We start from the raw sequence: 20,172 nt of genomic DNA, 5'->3' as shown, positions 1-20,172 counted from the left end.
AATAATTTTTTTTTTTAACTAAAAAGTAAATAATATTAAGAGAAAGAATAAAATGCAAAACAAAACAAATAATGATAAAATTGATTGAATGAATAGTTTGTAAAAGACAGACACATTTGTTTTCTTCCATGTATTATTTGAATGCATTTATAAATAGTGCACATGATATTCACAAAAAGATGCAATTCTAGACAGCGTATTTGAAAATATAGTTATTACATTTTCCGAATATTTTCATTTTTATGGGAATTTTATACCTGAATTCTCTATTGTAGCCTTGTAGTGTGATTTACAACATTATTATTTTATTTCTACATTTTATAGATAACATATCTTTTTATTAATGTTGTGCTTAAAAAAAGAGAGAGAAATTTTATTAATATTCAAAAATTTGATATTCATTAGGCATAAAACTTGAAAATTACCGTGCCTTTTAATGTAGCGACGAACCTTTGGTGCAATTTTCTCAACATAATCTTTATCACTATAAACCTTGGCCAATAGCTACATTAAATGTTTAACATAATACATATGTATTATGTATTTGATATACATGCTACTGTACTTTGAATGAATTAATTATTACAAGTTTGTTTCGATTTACAATTAGTAAATTATACCTGTCTTTAACACTGAACATATTGAATCAAAAACAAAATAATAAAAATCGTAATAGATCTTTATGAAATGATCGTTATTGTTTTTACTGAAGTACTAACATAGTATTCAACGTAAATATACATGGTGGAGATTTGACGGAATAATTCAAGATAAAAAATTGATTTTAAAAAATTATCTTACGTATTAATTAATTAATTACGTATTAATATTAATTATATTACGTATATAATGTTTATGTACATTCGTCAACTTTAAACGAAAGTGTATTTCTCGTAACAGTCGCATGTGAAATATTTTCTCACTTTCGTATTGTATAAATTAAAATCCATCAAGATGAATTAAAAGAGCCATGATAACTGTAGCTCCAGCTTCTTTAGTAGCCCATTTGACAGATTGAAATTGTGAATCATCACTATCTTTACTACCAGAATTGATTGTATATGAGCCAGGCCTCACTAATAATTGAAATGCTGTAGATGCATTTAACTTTTTATTTGATTGAGTATCGATATATCTATAAAAAATGGGAAATGAGAATAATTCTAAATTAATTATTATTATATGTAAAAATATTATATACTCACGGATATTTTTTGGTAAATTCTTCGGATGCTGCATATTTTATACTAGGAGAGAAAACTACTTGAGGATTTTGATCTTCCATTTTTATATTCATTGTTAAATTACTCAAATCTAATTGTTCTTTTGGCATTAATTCTCCTGTATCCAAAATTAGTCTAAAAAAAACAAAGAATTATAATAATAAAAAAAAATAATAATAAATAAATAAGATATATATAAAAAATATTCGGAATCGGAATCTTTTTTCGGAATCTTAAATATGTTTTATTTACCTAATTGCGTCCAGACGTATGCCATAAAAAGCAACATGCCACTTATCAATTGTATTTTGTGGAATTTGATTAGCATTAATACTTTGTTTCAAAGGGAATCTGGTCCATCCAATTGGTACAGCAAACTCTGCTGGTGGTTCACCTTTTTTACATATTGCACTATCCCCTTCTACTTTATAACAATTATTACAATAACATAGTATATCTTCTAAAGAAAAGAATTCATCTGGTAAAACAAGTGATTTCTTTAATCTCATACACGCCTTTAAATATTCACACTTTTTTGTGGATATTATATTTGTTCCAAGAGGAGTGGACGGTAACGATGAATGTAACATAGAAGGTATATTGTAAATAGAAACTGTATTTTGTCCTAAAATTGTATTTCCACTGACAGAATTATCAACAGATACGATATTATTCCAAGATATATTTGATCGCATTTCATTGAAACTAGAAGAAACAGTGTTCGAAATTTCAGATGTTGCATTATTTAATGTATTATGAGAGGAGAATGTCTGAGATGAATTTAACATATTAACAGATGCATTATTTTGATGCAAAGAACTCATATTATTCCCTTGACTATTAGACATTATGCTTTCGTTTATCGCATTATTAGTGTTAGTATTTAAGTTAGTTATGTTACTGGTGCTGTTTGCAGTGCCATTTTTAATATTAATATTAGTTGCGTTATTTATTTCTACATTTGTACATTCATTTCTAATACTCAAATTTTCTGATTGACTATTCAATATCGCACTATTATTTAATTGATTTGAATTATCATAAGATTTGTTTTTAATACTTCGTGTTGTATCATGATTTATATCTGAATTCGAATCTAAATTATTACTGTCTGAGATACTGGGCACTGCTTTGTTTTCAATATTATTTGCTAAATGCACATTATCATTATTACGCGTTGAATATCCTACAATATCATCATCTTTAACATTTGAACTGCATTGACTCGGCACACTTGGCGAAGTGGAGGAAGATAGATCCAAAGAAGTAGCTGCCATAATGTTTTCTTTCTCATGACATTCTAAATCTGCTTTCTCTCTTGAATTTTCTGTATCTTCCAGTTTTGTCTTTATACATTCTACAGATGTAAGAGTACTATTAACGGTAGTAGATGAAAACGGTTCTCCGTTATTTGCAAGAATGGAAATTTGTTCGCACTGTCCATATAAATCAAATACAGCATAAACATAAGGTGGTAAATCTGTTGCAGCTACACCTTGATCTATGCCATTGATAATTAAATGTAATCTATTATCGTCATCAATAAATACACCCACTACGGAATTAACATGAAGATTTTCTAAAGCAAGTCCATACTTTGTTTTTACCTAATATTATAAAATTTATTAAATTTATTATATGTTTTACATCTTATATCAATTTGATGAATACTTACTCTTATACCATTATGTGATATCCAATCACTACAAATAATCCAAGAATGCTTTTTAAAACCAAGAGCAGTTAAAGGAAAATTAGCTTTTTCAGGTGAAATACAAGTTACACCACAATAAATATTAGATACCCATCGTTTGTTCAGTTTCTCTATTTTTACTAAAAATGGCTTGGCTTTCATTAAGGGTCGACTAGACATTACCACTCCTTAAAAATATAATATGATATAAAAAATGTTACGATTAATAAATTTATACTTATAAGAATAAGCAATACCTTGATTATAACTTGCAACTCTTCGTGCAATTGTTTTAGTTTCAAGTTGAATGTTTCTACCATGATTTTCATGAAATTCATAACTCCAATCATTTTCTCCTGTCAAATGAGCTGCAGATTGTGTCGGCGTAAGTATTGTATCGTTTACTAATTTTCCTTCAGATATATCTATAGATGTGTCCATTCCAGCATCACTATATATATATGAAGCAATAATATTATATAATATTACATATTTTCAAATATTAAAAAGATATTTATATTGAATACAATTAATGTACAAACGTACTTTCGCAAAACAGGCGGCATAGGATCTAGCAATAATTCCAAAGAATCTTGTAATCTCAAGCTCGCATTCGGAGATACTACATTGTTTTGTTGTTTACTACTTGTTATATTTACAGCCACTGTACTACCAAAAAGATCGATCACAGCATACACCATTTCCGGTATGCCTGATGCCGCTATACCCATGTCCTCTCCATTTATATAAAATTTTAAATTACCTTCATGAGTACGTTTTAATCCAATTTTATCACCAACACGCAGCCATTCCAAACTTGGACAATAATTTATACATAAAACATAACCATTATGTCTTACTTCATTACCTAAATATATAAAATCAAAAAATATAATAAATGATATAATATTTATTACATTTATTTTATATTATTCTAATATTACCTGTTAAATACCATGCATCTGTTGAAATAGATCCCATGCCAGGTACAAGATTCATAGATGTTAACCAATTTCCACTTTCATTTTTTACAACACCTATCCTTAAGCAACCACTCCATTGACGAGCAACTTCTTGAATAGCAATTTCAAAGAGTTCATTATTCTCTAATGGTGTTTCGCTTAATAATATAGCATTATTATATTCTCTACACCTAGTCGCTACTGTCCTATCACTATTTAATTGAACATTTAAGCCAACAGATTCATGAAATTTATGCATTATTTCTGCTTGAGCTTGAAGTTGAATTACAGATGTAGGTTGTTGACTAGTACTGTTTTCTGATGGCAAATACTGTTGTGTAATTGGATCTCTACGTTCTGGTTGTACAATTGTAACCTAAATATTTAACATATATTTATATTATATCTTTTATTATTTTATTTCTTTTATTCTTTTCTTTTATTCTATATCTTTTATTCTTTTATTATTTACTTATAAAAAAATATAGAATAGTATACCTGAACACATTGTCCATATAATTCAATCACAGGATAGATATGTGATGGTACACCTGTACAAGCAGGTCCTTGATCTACTCCATCTAAATAATAATGCAAACTACTATCTGAACATCGCATCATACCAATGCGATTACCTTCTACTAATTTATCTAAATCACAAGCATAATTATTTCTTAAAATAACACCATCTCGCATAACATTAGATCCAGATAACATCCAAGTATCGTGATCAATATCTGTCATAGTAGATGGAAATTCCAACTCATCAGGTCTTATAAGAGTTACACCTACAAAATATTTTCTAGTATTCTGATAAGCAAAAAAAAAAAAATATACATATAAGTTTCATTTTTAAATATATACCTGCTTCAATTGCTCCTGTCCATCTATCAACCATTTTATCGATTGTCACTTCAAACATTTCGCCATCACGTAGTGCGCGATTTGCGATTACAATGGCTTCGTTGAATTCTCCTAAAGCTCTAGGCCTCAATGCAGTTAATCCATTGTTTATTATTTTCGCATTTTTACTATGTATATGATGAAATCTCAAATCACTATATAAGAAAAATGTTTAATAAAAAATATTTTCAATCATATTTTAAAATTAAATAAAATGTACAAACCTATACAATGTTGTATTGCTAAAGCTTGAATTATTTGTGGTAGGGCTATAGAAGTCTGTATTATAAACTATAGTTGCTTGTGCTGCCTGGCCATAAAGATCTATAACACCGTAAACTTTCTCGGGCACGTTCATTGCTGCAGCTCCTTGATCAGCACCGTTTACATAAAAATGTAACGTTGCGTTTTCTTTTCGCATTACACCTACACGATCTCCGACTTGTAATCTATCAAGATTTTGACCATATTGATCTATTATGGTAGTGCCATTATGCATAACTCCATTTTCTGTCATCATCCACGTGCCGGATCTGCAAGGGACATGACCACCTTCGAGCAATAATATGGGCGATAAACTTAACATAAATTTAACAAAATTTATGTATGTATGTGTGTGTGTGTGTGTGTGTGTGTGTGTGTGTGTGTGTGTGTGTGTGTGTGTGTGTGTGTGTATATATATATTGGAAATATTATTTTACATACCTAACATTTGTCATAGTGAAAGGAAATTCTAATTCAGTTGGAGAATGAGTAGTAACTCCTATTTCAATAGATCCTGCCCACTTTGTTACAATTTTATCCAATCTTACTTCGAATAATTCATTTGGTTTCAATGGCCTTGAAGTCAATACAACACCATTATTGAAGTCATCCATTACGCTAAAAAAAATAATAATATATAGATTTTATATTATATATATTTCAATAAAACTCTATGTGTTTTTATGTATTTTTAAGTAAATTATTATTTACTTAGGCCTATGCGCAGTACGTCCATTATTAATTACTTCGACATGCGTACCACAACAAGAATGAAACATAAGTCTGTCTGGTGGTTCTTCTTCTGTTTCTAAATGATAAAAATATTCAAAAAATTCATCATAATATTATATGATAAATCACAGATATCAAATATTAATATACTTTTACCATTTAAGCCTTGCAATTGTAATGTATTTCTTCTAGTAACTAGATTTTGTTCTTCCCTTTCATCACGATCAACAATTGTCACTTTTACTGTCATACCATACAAATCTATAACACCCCATACACCAGCAGGTACTTTAGCAGCAATACCTTGATCCAATCCATTTATTAAATAATGAAGATTTCCATTACTTCGTCTTATCATGCCTACTCTATCACCTTCCTAAATAACATTTTTGTTTTATTATATAAATTATTATATTGTTTTATATATATATATATAGTATATAAATTACTGTTCATATCATCTTATTTTTTATTTTAATTACCCTTAATTCATCTAAATTAAATTCTCCATATTCACGACAAGTACCCTTTCCATTTACTAAAATTCCACAGCCAGACATCATTGTTGTACCTGATCTCATATTAGTCATTGTGGCTGGAAATTCTAATGCTGTTGGACTATGCATAGTAACTCCAACTTCTATACTACCTGACCACTTGTGTACAAGCCTATCAATTCGTACCTATTAAAAAATGATTATATAAACAATAATATAAATATAAAACTTTTTATGCTAAAAATTATTTTTATTTTTCATTTTTATTGTTTACCTCAAATAATTCATTATCCCGTAATGGTCTATGTGTCATTACTACTCCATTATTAAATTCATCTAAAGGTCTGCGCCTTTCTGCAGTTCTAGCATTATTAGATAACTTTACAAGTGAACCAACTCTCTCATGAAATCTCAATCTATCTTCTCTAATGGCAGCAGGACTTGGGTTCTTAGGTAAATTAACATTAACATTAACATTTAAATTGACATTCAAATTAGCGACTAGATTAGTTGTTGAGGAATTAGATGCTTCTCCAAGAGCATAATCATTATTAATTTCAACTTCATCTTTTGGTTCATTGCATAAAGCAGAAGCAATTTGAGGATGAGTTATAGTCACTTGTACACAATCACCATACATGTCTATTACTGCAAAAATACGTTCTGGAATATTGCATACAGCTATTCCTTGAGAAACACCATTAATATAAAATATCAATTCATGCTAGAATTTTAAAAAAAATGATTAATAAATATATATGTATAAAATAATTTATTAAGATACAATCAAAATATAAATATACAAAGACTTACATTAGATGTTCTCATTACTCCTAATGTACTTCCTTCTTCTAATTCATTCAGATCCATTCCATACATTTCTACTGTTCTTATACCATCATGCATTATGCCAGAATCAGACATAATCCATGTTCCTTGTCGTAAATTAGTAGCACAAGCTGGTAATTCCATTATTTCTGGATCACATTCTGTTACTCCAATTTCTATACTACCACTCCATGATGTCATCTACATAATATTATAAATAATTTAAAGTGTAAATAATATAATATAATTAGTAATTATAATTTTTAATTTAGTTTGGGCATTTCATTGTATACTTGTAATTCAATAAAGATAGTTTATTGAATTTTATTTGAATATATTAATTCCAAATAGAAACATGTATTAATCACAATTTTGGTAATAAAATATCGAATCTGTAGCAAGTCATTAAAAAAAAAAAGATAAAAGCAACAAACAAAGTACGAGCGTTTATAATTTGATTCATCAATGATATATTGTATGACAATCTTTAAAAAAAATATAAAATTTATCTAAATTCTAAATAAATGAATAATAAATTGGAAACTTCAAGTATCAACATTGTAAACAATGTTTTGACAGATATAAGGATTGGCGATATCAGTACTAGACAAGTTTATAATTTGATACCTTTTTATCAATACGAATTTCAAAAAGTTCATCATCCTTAAGTGGTTCAGCACTGAGAACCAATCCATAATTATATTCTGAAAAATCCCGTATGGCTGTGCAATTGTTGTTTGTTAAAGTTACACGACGACCGCATCGTTGATGAAACATGTCGACCATTTGTTGTGCACAAACCATCGACATATAACCAAACCGTACATTGCCTTCTTCTTTCCACTATCTTTCTATCTTCTTTCAACTAATGATTCTTGTATATTTTCTATCTCTTTTTACCTCATCTCTTTCTTTCTCTATGTTTAGTCATGAACAATGTAATAATTGCAACTATATGGATAGAATAATAATTATATATACTTGCAATGCCTCTTTTAGCATTTTTTTTATTGGATAATTTAAAAAAAAAATTTATTTTAAAGAATATATTAATATAATAAAAATGAAAAAAATTTATAAATATAGGATTAATAATGTATCGCATATATATATTTCGAGATATCATAATTTGAATTTTGAATAATATAATATATATATTAATATACAATATTAATTTATATTTTATATTTAATATATAATATATAATATATAATATACAATAGAATCTTCAAAGATTTACATATTTGAGGATAATAAAAAAAATATATATATTTTATATTGGATCTTCTGTTTTTTATAATATACAGTGAATTGTAAAAAAAAAATTAATTTTTTTATTGAATTGATTTTCGTTTTTTGAAATACAAAACATCGAAACTTATTAATTTTAGTAAAAAAAATCTAAATGTTTAAATATTTGTATTTATTTTCTTTATTTTATTTTGTTGTAATTAACAAATAATGAATTTGTAATAAATTTATTTGTTTTAAAAATATTCTAAAACATTTTGCTTTAAAAAAATAATTTTATTTCTATATTATGAGAAATTTAAACAAATTTTATAACCTTACTTAAATCTTTCTAGATTTATAAATTTTCTTCAAATTTAAATTTATCGTTCTTTAAAAATTAATTTTATTTAATATAATGATGTAAAAATTATTTAATAAAATTTATAAAATACTAACCTAATTGACAAATCATACGATTTATTTGCACTTACATATATCAATATATAAAAAATTTTTAAATATTTCAAATGTTTTCTTTTATATTAAATGAATAATATTATTTTATTATATAAGTCATGTTGCAATTTAGTTATCAAAATGAACAGCATAAAACATAAAATATGGTTTGTATTTAAGTTTTATGTAAATTAATTTATTTTGTAAATTAATTTATTTATTTTTATATTAATATATTTAATATAAAATCTCTAATATAAAAAAAAAGAAAAATTGACATTATTCAAATTTACAGTATGGTATCTGATTTCTTTTATCCTAATATGGGTGGTGTTGAAGAACATATTTTTAATTTATCTCAATGTTTATTAGAACGTGGACATAAAGTTGTAGTGCTTACTCATTCCTATGGTGATAGAATTGGAATACGTTATATGACAAATGGTTTAAAAGTATGTATAATATATAAAAAATATTTAAAAATATTTATCGATTTATTTTCATATTAAAAGTATTTATTTTATTTTTAAGGTATATTATATACCAGTAAAAGTATTTTACAATCAATGTGTTCTTCCCACAATGATTTGTTCTATTCCCCTCATTAGATATATTTATTTAAGAGAAGAAATTCAAATAGTGCATGGTCATTCTGCATTCTCTGCTCTTGCTCATGAAGGAATGTTAATTGGCCGTTTAATGGGACTGAAAGTAAGTCATTTGAAATTTAAAATATGTAATATTTATATATTATGTTTTTTTTTACTGGGATTTTAGACTATTTTTACAGATCATTCACTTTTTGGCTTTGCGGATGCATCTGCAATTTTAACAAATAAATTTTTAGAAATATCATTAGCTGATTGCAATCATTGTATATGTGTATCACATACTGGAAAAGAAAATACAGTATTAAGAGCAAAAGTTTTAAAAGAGAAAGTTTCTGTTATTCCAAATGCAGTTGATACAACATTATTTATGCCTGATATTAATAAAAGAGATGATAATTTTAGTGAGTTATTTGTATATATTATATGAAATATTAAGATTAAAAAAAGATGCATAATATTATTTACTATTATCAATTGTAGTTACAATAGTTATTGTATCGCGATTAGTATATCGCAAAGGTGTCGATTTATTAGCTCGCATTATACCCGATCTTTGTAGTCGATACCAAGATGTTCAATTTTTAATTGCTGGTGATGGTCCTAAAAGATGGCTCATAGAAGAAGTACGAGAAAGAAACTTATTACAACATAGAGTTACATTACTTGGAAGTTTGGAACATTCTCAAATTAGGCATGTATTAAATAAAGGACATATATTTCTTAATACAAGTTTGACAGAAGCATATTGTATGGCAATCGTTGAAGCTGCGTCATGCGGGTAAAATATTAATTGAAATGTTGACTGTATCCTTAAGAAAATTATTTTTAATTTAATAATATAATATTTTTATTTATTATAGTTTACAAGTTGTTTCAACAAAAGTTGGTGGTATACCTGAAGTATTACCTCCTGATTTAATTTATTTAGTAGAACCTACAGTACCTGCTCTTATTGAAGGATTAGAATCTGCTATTACAAATTATAAAAAAGGCAATATTAGATGTCCAATGGAAATGCATAAAAAAATAAGTTTATTTTATAACTGGTTTAATATTACTAAAAGAACGGAAGTAGTATACAATTTAGTAAAACAAGAAAGTAATAAAAATTTAGGTCAACAATTAGTAAGCTATATTCGAAGTGGAGTATTACCTTATTTACTTGTCATATCCTTATGCTACATTATTTTACAAATTTTAGAAATTCTTGTACCTCGAAAGGTAAGTTAAAACATGCAATTAAATAATAATAATAATTCTTATCATTAATTATTAACAAACGAACATTTTTAGTATATTGATATTGCAAAAGAATATACTGAAACTGATGTCATAAATCCTCAAGAAAAAATAAAAGAAAATTAATATTTTCAAGATTTATAAAGAAAATTAATATTTCAAGATGTACAATATACCAGTTTAAGTACTTATACTTTATATTATATATAAATACATTCCTATCAGTATGGTAGTCATTAATTTTAATTTTAATGTATCTTTTCATATAAGAGATACAACAAATTGTTCATAAGTATATTTTTTAATAAAATTCTTTTTGATAACATATTTTCATATTATATACATATATATAAAAAACTGCAGTGTCTAAAGTACAAATAAAATTGTTAAAAAAGATTAAATTAATATAAAATTATATTATTTTTATTTCTTTATCTTTACAAGAAATGATTCTATAATAATTTATAAAAATAATTTTTAATATTGTTTTAAAAATTATGCTTGTTTACAAATTCATATATATAAAATACATTTCATTAATTATTTTTTCTTTTACATATTGTTTTATCTATTGTAATTTTAATCAAATAAAAAGTAATTTTAATTAAATAAAAAATTTGTATTTAAAAAATAAAAAAGGTCAAATTGAAAATATAATAATATTTATTTTATTATGTTGTACGTTAGATACAATAATAATATTAATACAATATCAATGATCTGTTTTCGTCTATTTAATTATCCTTGTATTACTGTACATTTATCTATTTATACATAAATCTTTCATGTAAAGGTCTATGATCTTCTAAGAATACTTCTTGTATTAGAAGAAGATCAATGAACCTTAATTAACAACCATATAATATTAAGAGCGGTCAGATCTGTCATAACATTTTCCGCACTTATAAAACAGAGTATTCGTGCCACTTTGTCCAAATATATTAGTTTAATTAGAAAAAACAAGAAAAAAAATTAATATTTTTCAAACAGATGCTAAAAGTTTTCTCCTTTAACTCCTTGTTAAAGATGGGATATTTTATGACATGTTTACTTATAATTAAAACTTTACAAAAGATACTGGTTTTAGATATTGCATTAATTAAATCTTACATAAAATTCTTTGTTAAATATTTAGATTGACCTCAATATATAAGAAGGCTATGCCGACGAGAGTGAGATCCACACGTAGGCACACGCAGTAATCAATCTGGAATTTTCTTATGTGCTATGTTGTAATTTTTCAAAATCGACAATACATTCCTAACATTACACGAGCTTACTTTCATATTTCTGGTGCAAAACAGGAAAATGGAAGATAGTTTATTTCTTTTATACATTGTATAACATGCAATACTATTTTTTCTTTTAAATATACCAATGTATTCAAAGTATTAAGAAAGTACAAGAACTTTTTTTTCACAATGTCACTGCCTTGAAACATACAGTTCTTTTAATGTTTTTTATGATTGCTTCATATAAACGGAGTAAGGAGCAATTCATTCTAAAATAGTAATTTAATATTCAAATTAATGCTTGCATTCAATCGTTCAGTCAAAATATCGTTAGTTTACTTTTAAAAATAGTCATAAATTGGTTAAAAAAATTTTTTAATGTATCAAACGTAAGATAATTATTTTTTTAAAACATAATAATGAAATATAATCCAAAGCAAAATCGTATCGTTATCGTGATGTTGCGATAAAGCAAGAAATCCATAGGATTTATATATCATACTTGGTGCATTCGATACAAGCAAACACCAATGAATCCCATCAACACAGTTCTTGATCGATGTTTCTTTGATCACAAACATACATTTATAATTTATTTTTGCTTGCTGAACACCATCGTGAGCACATATTGCTTTCGACTGCGATGTTTCCGCGTGTACAAGTTATCGATCGGCATAATTTCTTCATTTACGATGAAAGTGAAATATTACAAAATGTATTAATACTATATATGTATATAGTAGTATACATATATATGTATGTGTGTATATATATATATATATCTATTTATTTATATTTATATATATACCGTGTAAATAGAAGATGAGTTTGCTTTCTTTTATGAAGTATCTTTTTTTGAGTAGTATATACAATAGAGTTTTTTTTTCGGAGTGTCTTTCAGTTACATTCGAAAAGGAAATAATGCCACGCTATATCGGTATCTAAGGTTCCCATAATGATCGAATGAAGGATAGGAAAGGTAAAATCCTTACACGCATAATCATAGAAAAATCTTATACATTTTTAACGAAGTACTCGCGACGGGTTCCTTAGAACTTATTTGGCATTTACAATAAATAAATAACAAACCATGTGTTGGGCCAAGCGTTGCACAATTTCCGTAATATAGTTAGAGTTGTCAGATTTAATTCAAACACCTTCCCCATAATCGCGATCACCTACATTGATACGATCAGGGGCTGCAGTTACACTAAAGCCAAGAATTCTATTATCAACTTTGTACATTTTTCCCTTCTTTGGCTTCTTTGACTTTCCCTGAAAGATCATATTAAGCAGCTTAGGCGCTTGTAAAATATATAATCCATCAGTTCCAGTTTTATCATCTACTTAAGATACCTTTACTTCCTGAAATTCCGTAGGTGCATTAGGATTAACAGCAGGTGCTGGTTTACATAAATCATCCGCTTGTGCTTGAGGTCGTTGGGCCGATCGCCACTTACTACGTTTTTCTAAAAATTGCTTTGCAAATTCTGAACTTTGTTTGTTATCACCAAGATAATCTCGAACATATTCTTTTACTTCATAAGCAGATTCAATATCTCGCAAAAATCCAACAAATGTAGGGACTGTACACGTAAAATTTTCTCATCAAACCATCTATAAACGAAACAAAAATATATATGTAAAAAAGTCTCTAACTTACTGTCTACAGAGACTTGTAAACCACTCAGAGCTTTGTTGCACCATTGCGTAAAATCATCTGTCTTGGCAGTGTTTTGTTCAAATAATTTCTTTACTAGTTCTTCTTCCCGTTTATTCTTACTTTTATTTGCTTTATTACTTTGTTGTTGTTGCTGATTGGCAGTAGGAGCCTTTGCAGTACTAGCTTGTTTAATAGATTTTGCGGTTGTAGAAGATTTCATTGGCGTAGGATCATCCCAAAAACCACTACTACCACTATTGTTCGACCAAGGTTGACTATTATTAGAGCTACTTGAATTAGCCCAATTCAAACATTGAGATGCAGTACCCCATATTCCAGCATTTTGCAGTACGTTCGTTGATTCTTTTTGTCCTGCCTTTTCTTGACGTTCCCTTTCTTGTTGCTGAAGTGTCAGCAATAACAATTAGCAATATATAATTATCTTTTAACAATTACAATTTTTTCTGTTCCGCTATTATATGAATATATAAATATATAAAATTTCAAAAATATAAAAATCTCGAAATAATAAGAAATATCAAAATTAATATATGATAATAAAATATTGACAAAGTAATAAGTACCTTTACCTTGGCGATCCGTTCCTGCTCTTCTTGTTGAATTTGAGCGAGACTTTTTACTGGTATAGATTTAGTAGAACCTGTAGTTTTTTCTGCCCACTTAAATTGTAATCTTTTAGAAGAATCAGTTACCGATGCTTCTTGTGCTGCTTCTATGGCTTTCTGCTGTGCTAATTGTTGCTGCATTATTTGTTGAAATCGCTGTTCTTCCTAACCAGACAGTTATAGCTATGAATATATAATTTTTATAAGAATGATAACATTTTCTTAACAATTTGGAAGCATACCGCTTTTTTTTCTCGTTCAAGTCTCTGAATTTCAGCAAGTGAAGCAGCAGGAGTTGCCGGAGTAGGTGCTCGAGGTGCTTGCGCCCATGGTGCTTTACTTCGTTCTTGTAATCTGCGAAGTGCATCTGCTTCTCGTCGCCTTTGTTCTGCTCGCCGAGCTTGTTCTTCAACTTCAGCTTGTTTACGTGCTTCTGCTTCTCTTCTATGATAAAAGGAAAAATAAGAATATGTAATATATATAATATGTATTATGTAATATATGTAATATATAAGAATATGTATATTTATATTAATGTTTCTGAATTAATCATATAATTTTAATAATAATAAAAAATATACCGCATTCTTTCTTCCTCCTGTTTTCTTTGTTCTTCTTCCAATTTTTTTCTTTTTTCTTCTTCTTTTTTCTGTTTTTCTTCTTGTCTTTTAAGTTCTTCTTTTTTTCTTTTTTCCTCTTCTTGTTTTTTTCTTAAATTTTCTTCTTCCTGTTTTCGTTTTTCCTCTCGCTTTTTTTCTTCTTCTTTACGTTTCTTTTCTTCTTTTTTCTTTCTTTCTTCTTCTTGTTTACGTTTCTCTTCTTCTTTTCGTTTTTTTTCTTCTTCTTTTTTCTTTCTTTCTTCATCTTTTCGTTTTGCTTCTTCTTCTTCTTGTTTAGCTTGTTCTTCTTTTTTTCTTTTCGCATTTTCTTCTTCAACTTGACGTTGTAATTCCTCTTGTTTCCGAAGTTCTTCTTTCTTTCTATCTTCTTGTAATCGAAGATTCTGTTCTTCCTATAACATTATAATAATTTTTAACATATTTTATGTGATGAAAAGATTTAATTCTCAAAATTATAATCACCAATATTTGTTGTTCAGTCTTTATTTCTTTAGTGTGCAAATCCCATAATGATGTAGGTAATTGACCAGGAGGAACAGCTGGTATCGGTCCAACCTAAATAATATTATATTAACTTTATGAAATTATTTATGAAATTATATTTTCCTAAAATTGATAATAATAAATAATACTTCACATACTTGCGCTAACCAATTCTGTGCATTAAATTGTGGATTTATCTGTGGCGGAGGTTGTGGCCAAACCGTATCAATATGAGATGTTTGTGGATGACCGTTTGCGTTAACATTTAGTTGACGTAATAAGGATTTTATGGGATTATCTTCTTGTGTCGCAGTTGGTGTACTTGATTGTTGAATTCCCGGTATATTTTGCATACCACCCATTTGTTGTATAAGTTGTTGTATAGGATCAACTGTAGGTGGATGTGTTGCTGTAGTTGAATGTGGATTTGATGTTAAATGAGTTTCTGGTTGCGTTTTGGCCTAAAAAAAATAATAAAATATTCAAATAATTAATATTATCATTTTTACTAATATTATTTGATGAAGTAAATTATTACCTGTTGCATTTGTGTGAAAAGTTGCATAACTGGATTTGAAGCTTGAGATGAAAGATGAGGTACAAATGGATTTGTAGAAATTGGTACCTCTGGAATCTCTGAATCTTGAATAACGCATTGAAAAATCAATTGATTTTGTTCCATAGGACTTAAAGTTGCCCAATGTTCAGATTGAGAAAGTTTTGCTATAGCTGATGTTCGCATTTGTCTTAAAAGCAATTGTTGATTTTGTAACAAACGCATATGTTGATACTGCAGCAGAAGAAGGGGATCTTCTATACTAGTTTTTGATAGTGCACTCATACCAGCTGGTACAGTGTTAGGAACAGGTGGTATTACCTGATCCGCTAACTAAAAGAAATAAATCTTTTCTCTATATTTTTTTTAAGTTTTGTATATATATATATATATATATATATAAAAATTATAAAAAAATAAACATACCTTTAAAGGAGGAATAGGAGGTCCAGGTGTAAATGGTATTCTACCACACATCTTCACTAAATCTCCCAATGTGGTATATCGCTCGTCACAAGTTCTTCTTACCATTAATCCAGCAGTGAAATAACCAGCTTTACACCATTCCGCCATTTCACTTGCTAAGAACGGACCCTGAACTTCACCCTGTGGATCACGGTAAAACCATTTCTCCTGTCCATTTGTAGATGGAACTGTAGAAGATTGGTTACCAATAGAAGGCGGTATACTAGCTGTTTTCTCCCTATGGTTTTCTTCATCCGCCATCAATTTAGCAACTAATGCATCGGCTTCTTCTTTCATTCTATCCAAATCGTCTTCCGACTTTTGTCTCACATCATTTGTTTCCGTATTATGACCTACTTTTTGAGACTCTATTTGTAACGGGACTTGTTTCTTTGCAGTGACAGGAATAGAATCCATTTTTGTTTCTGCTTCTATATCTTCTTTTTTCTTTTCTTTACTAGGAGATTTATTGATTTCTGAATCCATAGATGTTATTTTTTCTGTTTCTATTTGCTCTGTACTTGCCACTACTGTATTTCTTTTCTGTGGAGTTTCAGATGATGTTGAAGTTTTAGTAGGGGTACTATCTGTTATTGTAATAGGCAGTTTTCCTGGAGAACTGCTTCTCCTTTCTTTATCGATACAATCATTTTTATCATCGAGCGGATGCAAGGACTTCGGTCGTTCTTTATTTATTGTACTAGTGCTACTATTGGTATTACGACTCGTTATTTGTCCTTGAGTTGTACTATAGGATAAAGATTTACTACCAGATTTTTTTATATTAGCAGCACTTCCTTCAGAAACACGTCGAGTCCTTGATTCTTGAGTACCACCTGCACTAATCACTCCATCTTCATCATCATCTGAATACATTCCACCATGGAATGCACCTGAAGCATCAAAACTTCCTCCACTTTCACTAGGATTTTCAGTAGCCCTAAAATGAATTTTGATCATTAAACAATTTATTAAACAATAGATTTCCAACTTATATCATTATATGATTAACAAAAAAAATGGTAATTTAAATTTAAAAAATTACCATTCAGGAAGATTGTCATGATTATTATCATGATTTGATTCCCAAGTACGTGTTGTACGAGGGGGTGGATGATGGCTTGAATCGTGTGTGACTCTATGACTTCCACGATGTTCCCATCTACCACCACTACTCCGTCCTTCTTCGCTATCTCCTTCATTTCTCTCTAATCTATCTCTGTCCATGCTCCCACTTTCACGCCAACTACTTCTGCCTCCTATAAATTAATTATTACAAAAACAATATTCTTTATTTAATTAAATAAATAGATTTTGTACTTAAAATTAAATACTTATATACCCCATTTTCGCCAACCATCATCGTCTTCTGTACCACCACGATGACGTCGCCAATTACTTTCCATAAGAGAACTACCACTAGCTCCACGACTTAATTCCTTTCTAGGACTAGTAGAACCATTCCATTCACCTGGATCTGAAGCCCCATTTCTTTCTGACCAACTACGTTCACTTTGAGACCTATCAAATGGGCGATTTCTTCCCTAGATATAAAATATATTTATTAATGAATTGAAAAAAAATATTTTTTTTTTATTTAATATAAAAAAATATTATCTTTTTTATTCTTATTCTATATTATTATTAAATCATATATTATATTATATGTATATTTATATATATATAATTTATTATATATATAATAAATTAATAAATTATATATATATATATTATATATTATATATAATTTATTATATATTATTATATTATATATTATATTATATATATATTTATAAATATATACATATTATAATATATACATATTATAATATAATTATGTATATCATATATAAATATTATACATAATTTATCTGTTAAGAAACTAAAAATTAATTAGTATTCCATTTATAAAAAATGCAATGTATTACATACTTGAAATGATTGACTGTCGATTCGAGATCCATCTCCTGAATCATCGAAACCAACACCACGGGAATAATGAGAGGAATATAAGCTACCTCTTCCATTTCTTCCTCGCCCTCCACGATCCACACTTCCACCTCTTCCTCGACCACCATTAGTTATTCCTCCATTCCACATTCGCTAAAAAAAAATTGATAATTAATAGTAATAATAATTAAATATATTTATTTCAAATTTATCAAATAATTTATATTAAAAATATATATATATAAATGTATGTATATATGTATATAATATTTAATTAAATTATAAAGAATTTTATTTTATAAATATATCATAATATACAAAAAAATATTTATGAAAATATAGAATAAAATAGTGATAATTATATAAAATATACAAAACAGAAGAGTGCCATGAAGAACTGGCACAAGGGCTCCAGTATGTTATATTTTTAGATTCTAACTGATTTCATGAGATAGTTCTCAATATAGAATATGTTAAAAATATATAATTATTAAATAATATATTATAAATTAATTATATATATATATATAACAATTTCACATAAAAGTTATTTATTTTATATGAGTATTTAATATTATAATTAATATAAATATCTTTAAATCATAATATACATATCAAATTTAAATATGAAAATATATTCAATTAATTACCGTTTCATCTTCTGTCATTTGTATAAGAGCTAAAGGAAGTTGAGTTTTCTCAACATATAATGATGAGAAATTTGTCAATAATTCAGGAGGTTTACAATTACGATCAAATAAAATCAACATTTCTTCTCGCCCATATCTATGTTCAGCTAATTGATAACGTGGAGTAGTTAAACTTGTAGTACCTCCACCACCACCACTATTATTGCAAGTGTCTCCAGATAGATTGCGCAACCTATGCATTCATTATAAAAATTAAAATATAATAAATAAAGCTATAAGATAAATTATATTTTTAAAGAATTAAACAAACCATTCTGGACCAAATTTCATAGAATCCGTCATGATGATCTATTTACTGTAAACATAAAATCATCACACATTTTATTATAAAAACATAATTAGATATAAAATTTTAAAAAGATTATTACAATGTTATTTAGTTTCCATTTATTTTTTTCTCAACTTATATGACAATTATTAAAAAATATATAACAAAAAAAATAAGATATAGAAATATATGATTTCTCTTATATAAAATTAAATAGAGAATATGTATTACATATATAAAAATTAGAAAATATCATATGTAGTAAAAAAAATATGACAATAATCACAGATATATGGTATACTTGATTGATACAATTATAGAAAATTTTATTGGTAATTTTTACCTGTTGCTAAACGAAAATTAGCAACTATAATGATCAATGATAATTACAAAAATAATAAATTAAATATTATCATAACTGAGCTATATAAAAAGAATAAAGTAAAAGTGAACGAAGGTAAGAAAGTACGGCAGACGGTTACGGCAAAGTATACGTAAAAAGCTGTAATTCTTTTTAAAATTAACTAACACCAATGATAATCTTGCACGGAAAGACGACGATGCAGAAGAAGGTATTAATGTTCTATGAACATTCCAATCCAGTGAAAATAGTACGCATTTATTTACGACATATTCATGAACAGACCGATTTCCGTGAGCCCAGGTGGCAACATTAACCAAACTTTTTCCGCTAAAGGATGTCATAAAACTCTCCGAATGACAATCTATTTCGACTAAATATAACATTGGTATTGTCAATTATTCATAAAGCAATGAATATGGGAAAAAATCGCGTGATGAACAAAAGAAATACCTCACTGATCTTCTGAAATTACTGAGGACAGCGATACAACACACCAATATGGCTGATGGTTCTTTTTTGGAATAAAGCGCATGCGGAGTTGCTGGTATACCTGTAGTATTAAAAAGTTACTAGCAAATTATGTTGTTTTTCTAG

At 27.5% G+C, this 20,172-nt stretch overlaps 3 protein-coding genes across 5 annotated transcripts; 1 reads left to right on the top strand and 2 right to left on the bottom strand.

Annotated features, from left to right (window-relative positions):
* Positions 1–115: 115 nt before the first annotated feature.
* On the bottom strand, positions 116–8,010 carry LOC107996470 (neuralized-like protein 4). The gene is made up of 17 exons (XM_028666066.2): positions 7,730–8,010; positions 7,088–7,303; positions 6,549–6,998; positions 6,260–6,460; positions 5,934–6,153; positions 5,757–5,853; positions 5,487–5,663; positions 5,006–5,314; positions 4,743–4,936; positions 4,377–4,666; positions 3,861–4,254; positions 3,463–3,784; positions 3,174–3,367; positions 2,899–3,104; positions 1,476–2,830; positions 1,206–1,358; positions 116–1,135 (listed from the first exon to the last, which is right to left on the bottom strand). Exons 1-17 carry the CDS (start codon positions 7,910–7,912, stop codon positions 940–942), a joined length of 5,157 nt encoding a protein of 1,718 aa, XP_028521867.1. The 5' UTR covers positions 7,913–8,010; the 3' UTR covers positions 116–939.
* Positions 8,011–8,306: 296 nt separating this feature from the next.
* LOC107996472 (phosphatidylinositol N-acetylglucosaminyltransferase subunit A) lies at positions 8,307–11,297 on the top strand. Its single transcript, XM_017054529.2, has 7 exons — positions 8,307–8,958; positions 9,087–9,243; positions 9,323–9,502; positions 9,569–9,803; positions 9,883–10,180; positions 10,263–10,623; positions 10,696–11,297. The coding sequence occupies exons 1-7, from the start codon at positions 8,882–8,884 to the stop codon at positions 10,765–10,767; spliced, it is 1,380 nt and encodes a 459-aa protein (XP_016910018.1). The 5' UTR covers positions 8,307–8,881; the 3' UTR covers positions 10,768–11,297.
* LOC107996478 (GRB10-interacting GYF protein 2) lies at positions 11,287–20,169 on the bottom strand. 3 transcript variants are annotated; one of them, XM_062078636.1, is made up of 16 exons: positions 20,029–20,169; positions 19,197–19,241; positions 18,887–19,118; positions 18,219–18,389; positions 17,629–17,830; positions 17,332–17,545; positions 16,248–17,226; positions 15,804–16,154; positions 15,424–15,726; positions 15,245–15,337; positions 14,744–15,174; positions 14,405–14,606; positions 14,121–14,327; positions 13,537–13,939; positions 13,230–13,459; positions 11,287–13,148 (listed from the first exon to the last, which is right to left on the bottom strand). In XM_062078636.1, exons 2-16 carry the CDS (start codon positions 19,226–19,228, stop codon positions 13,023–13,025), a joined length of 4,176 nt encoding a protein of 1,391 aa, XP_061934620.1. In that variant the 5' UTR covers positions 19,229–19,241; positions 20,029–20,169; the 3' UTR covers positions 11,287–13,022. The 3 variants fall into 3 exon arrangements, with proteins under 3 accessions (XP_061934620.1, XP_061934622.1, XP_061934621.1); XM_062078638.1 differs by having other exon boundaries at positions 14,127–14,327; XM_062078637.1 differs by having other exon boundaries at positions 19,744–20,077.
* Positions 20,170–20,172: the final 3 nt, after the last annotated feature.

This window comes from Apis cerana, linkage group LG8 (assembly GCF_029169275.1).
Source record: "Apis cerana isolate GH-2021 linkage group LG8, AcerK_1.0, whole genome shotgun sequence".
Classification (NCBI taxonomy): domain Eukaryota; kingdom Metazoa; phylum Arthropoda; class Insecta; order Hymenoptera; family Apidae; genus Apis; species Apis cerana.
Note: the sequence above shows the minus strand (reverse complement) of the source record. Positions and strands in the feature narration are given on the sequence as shown.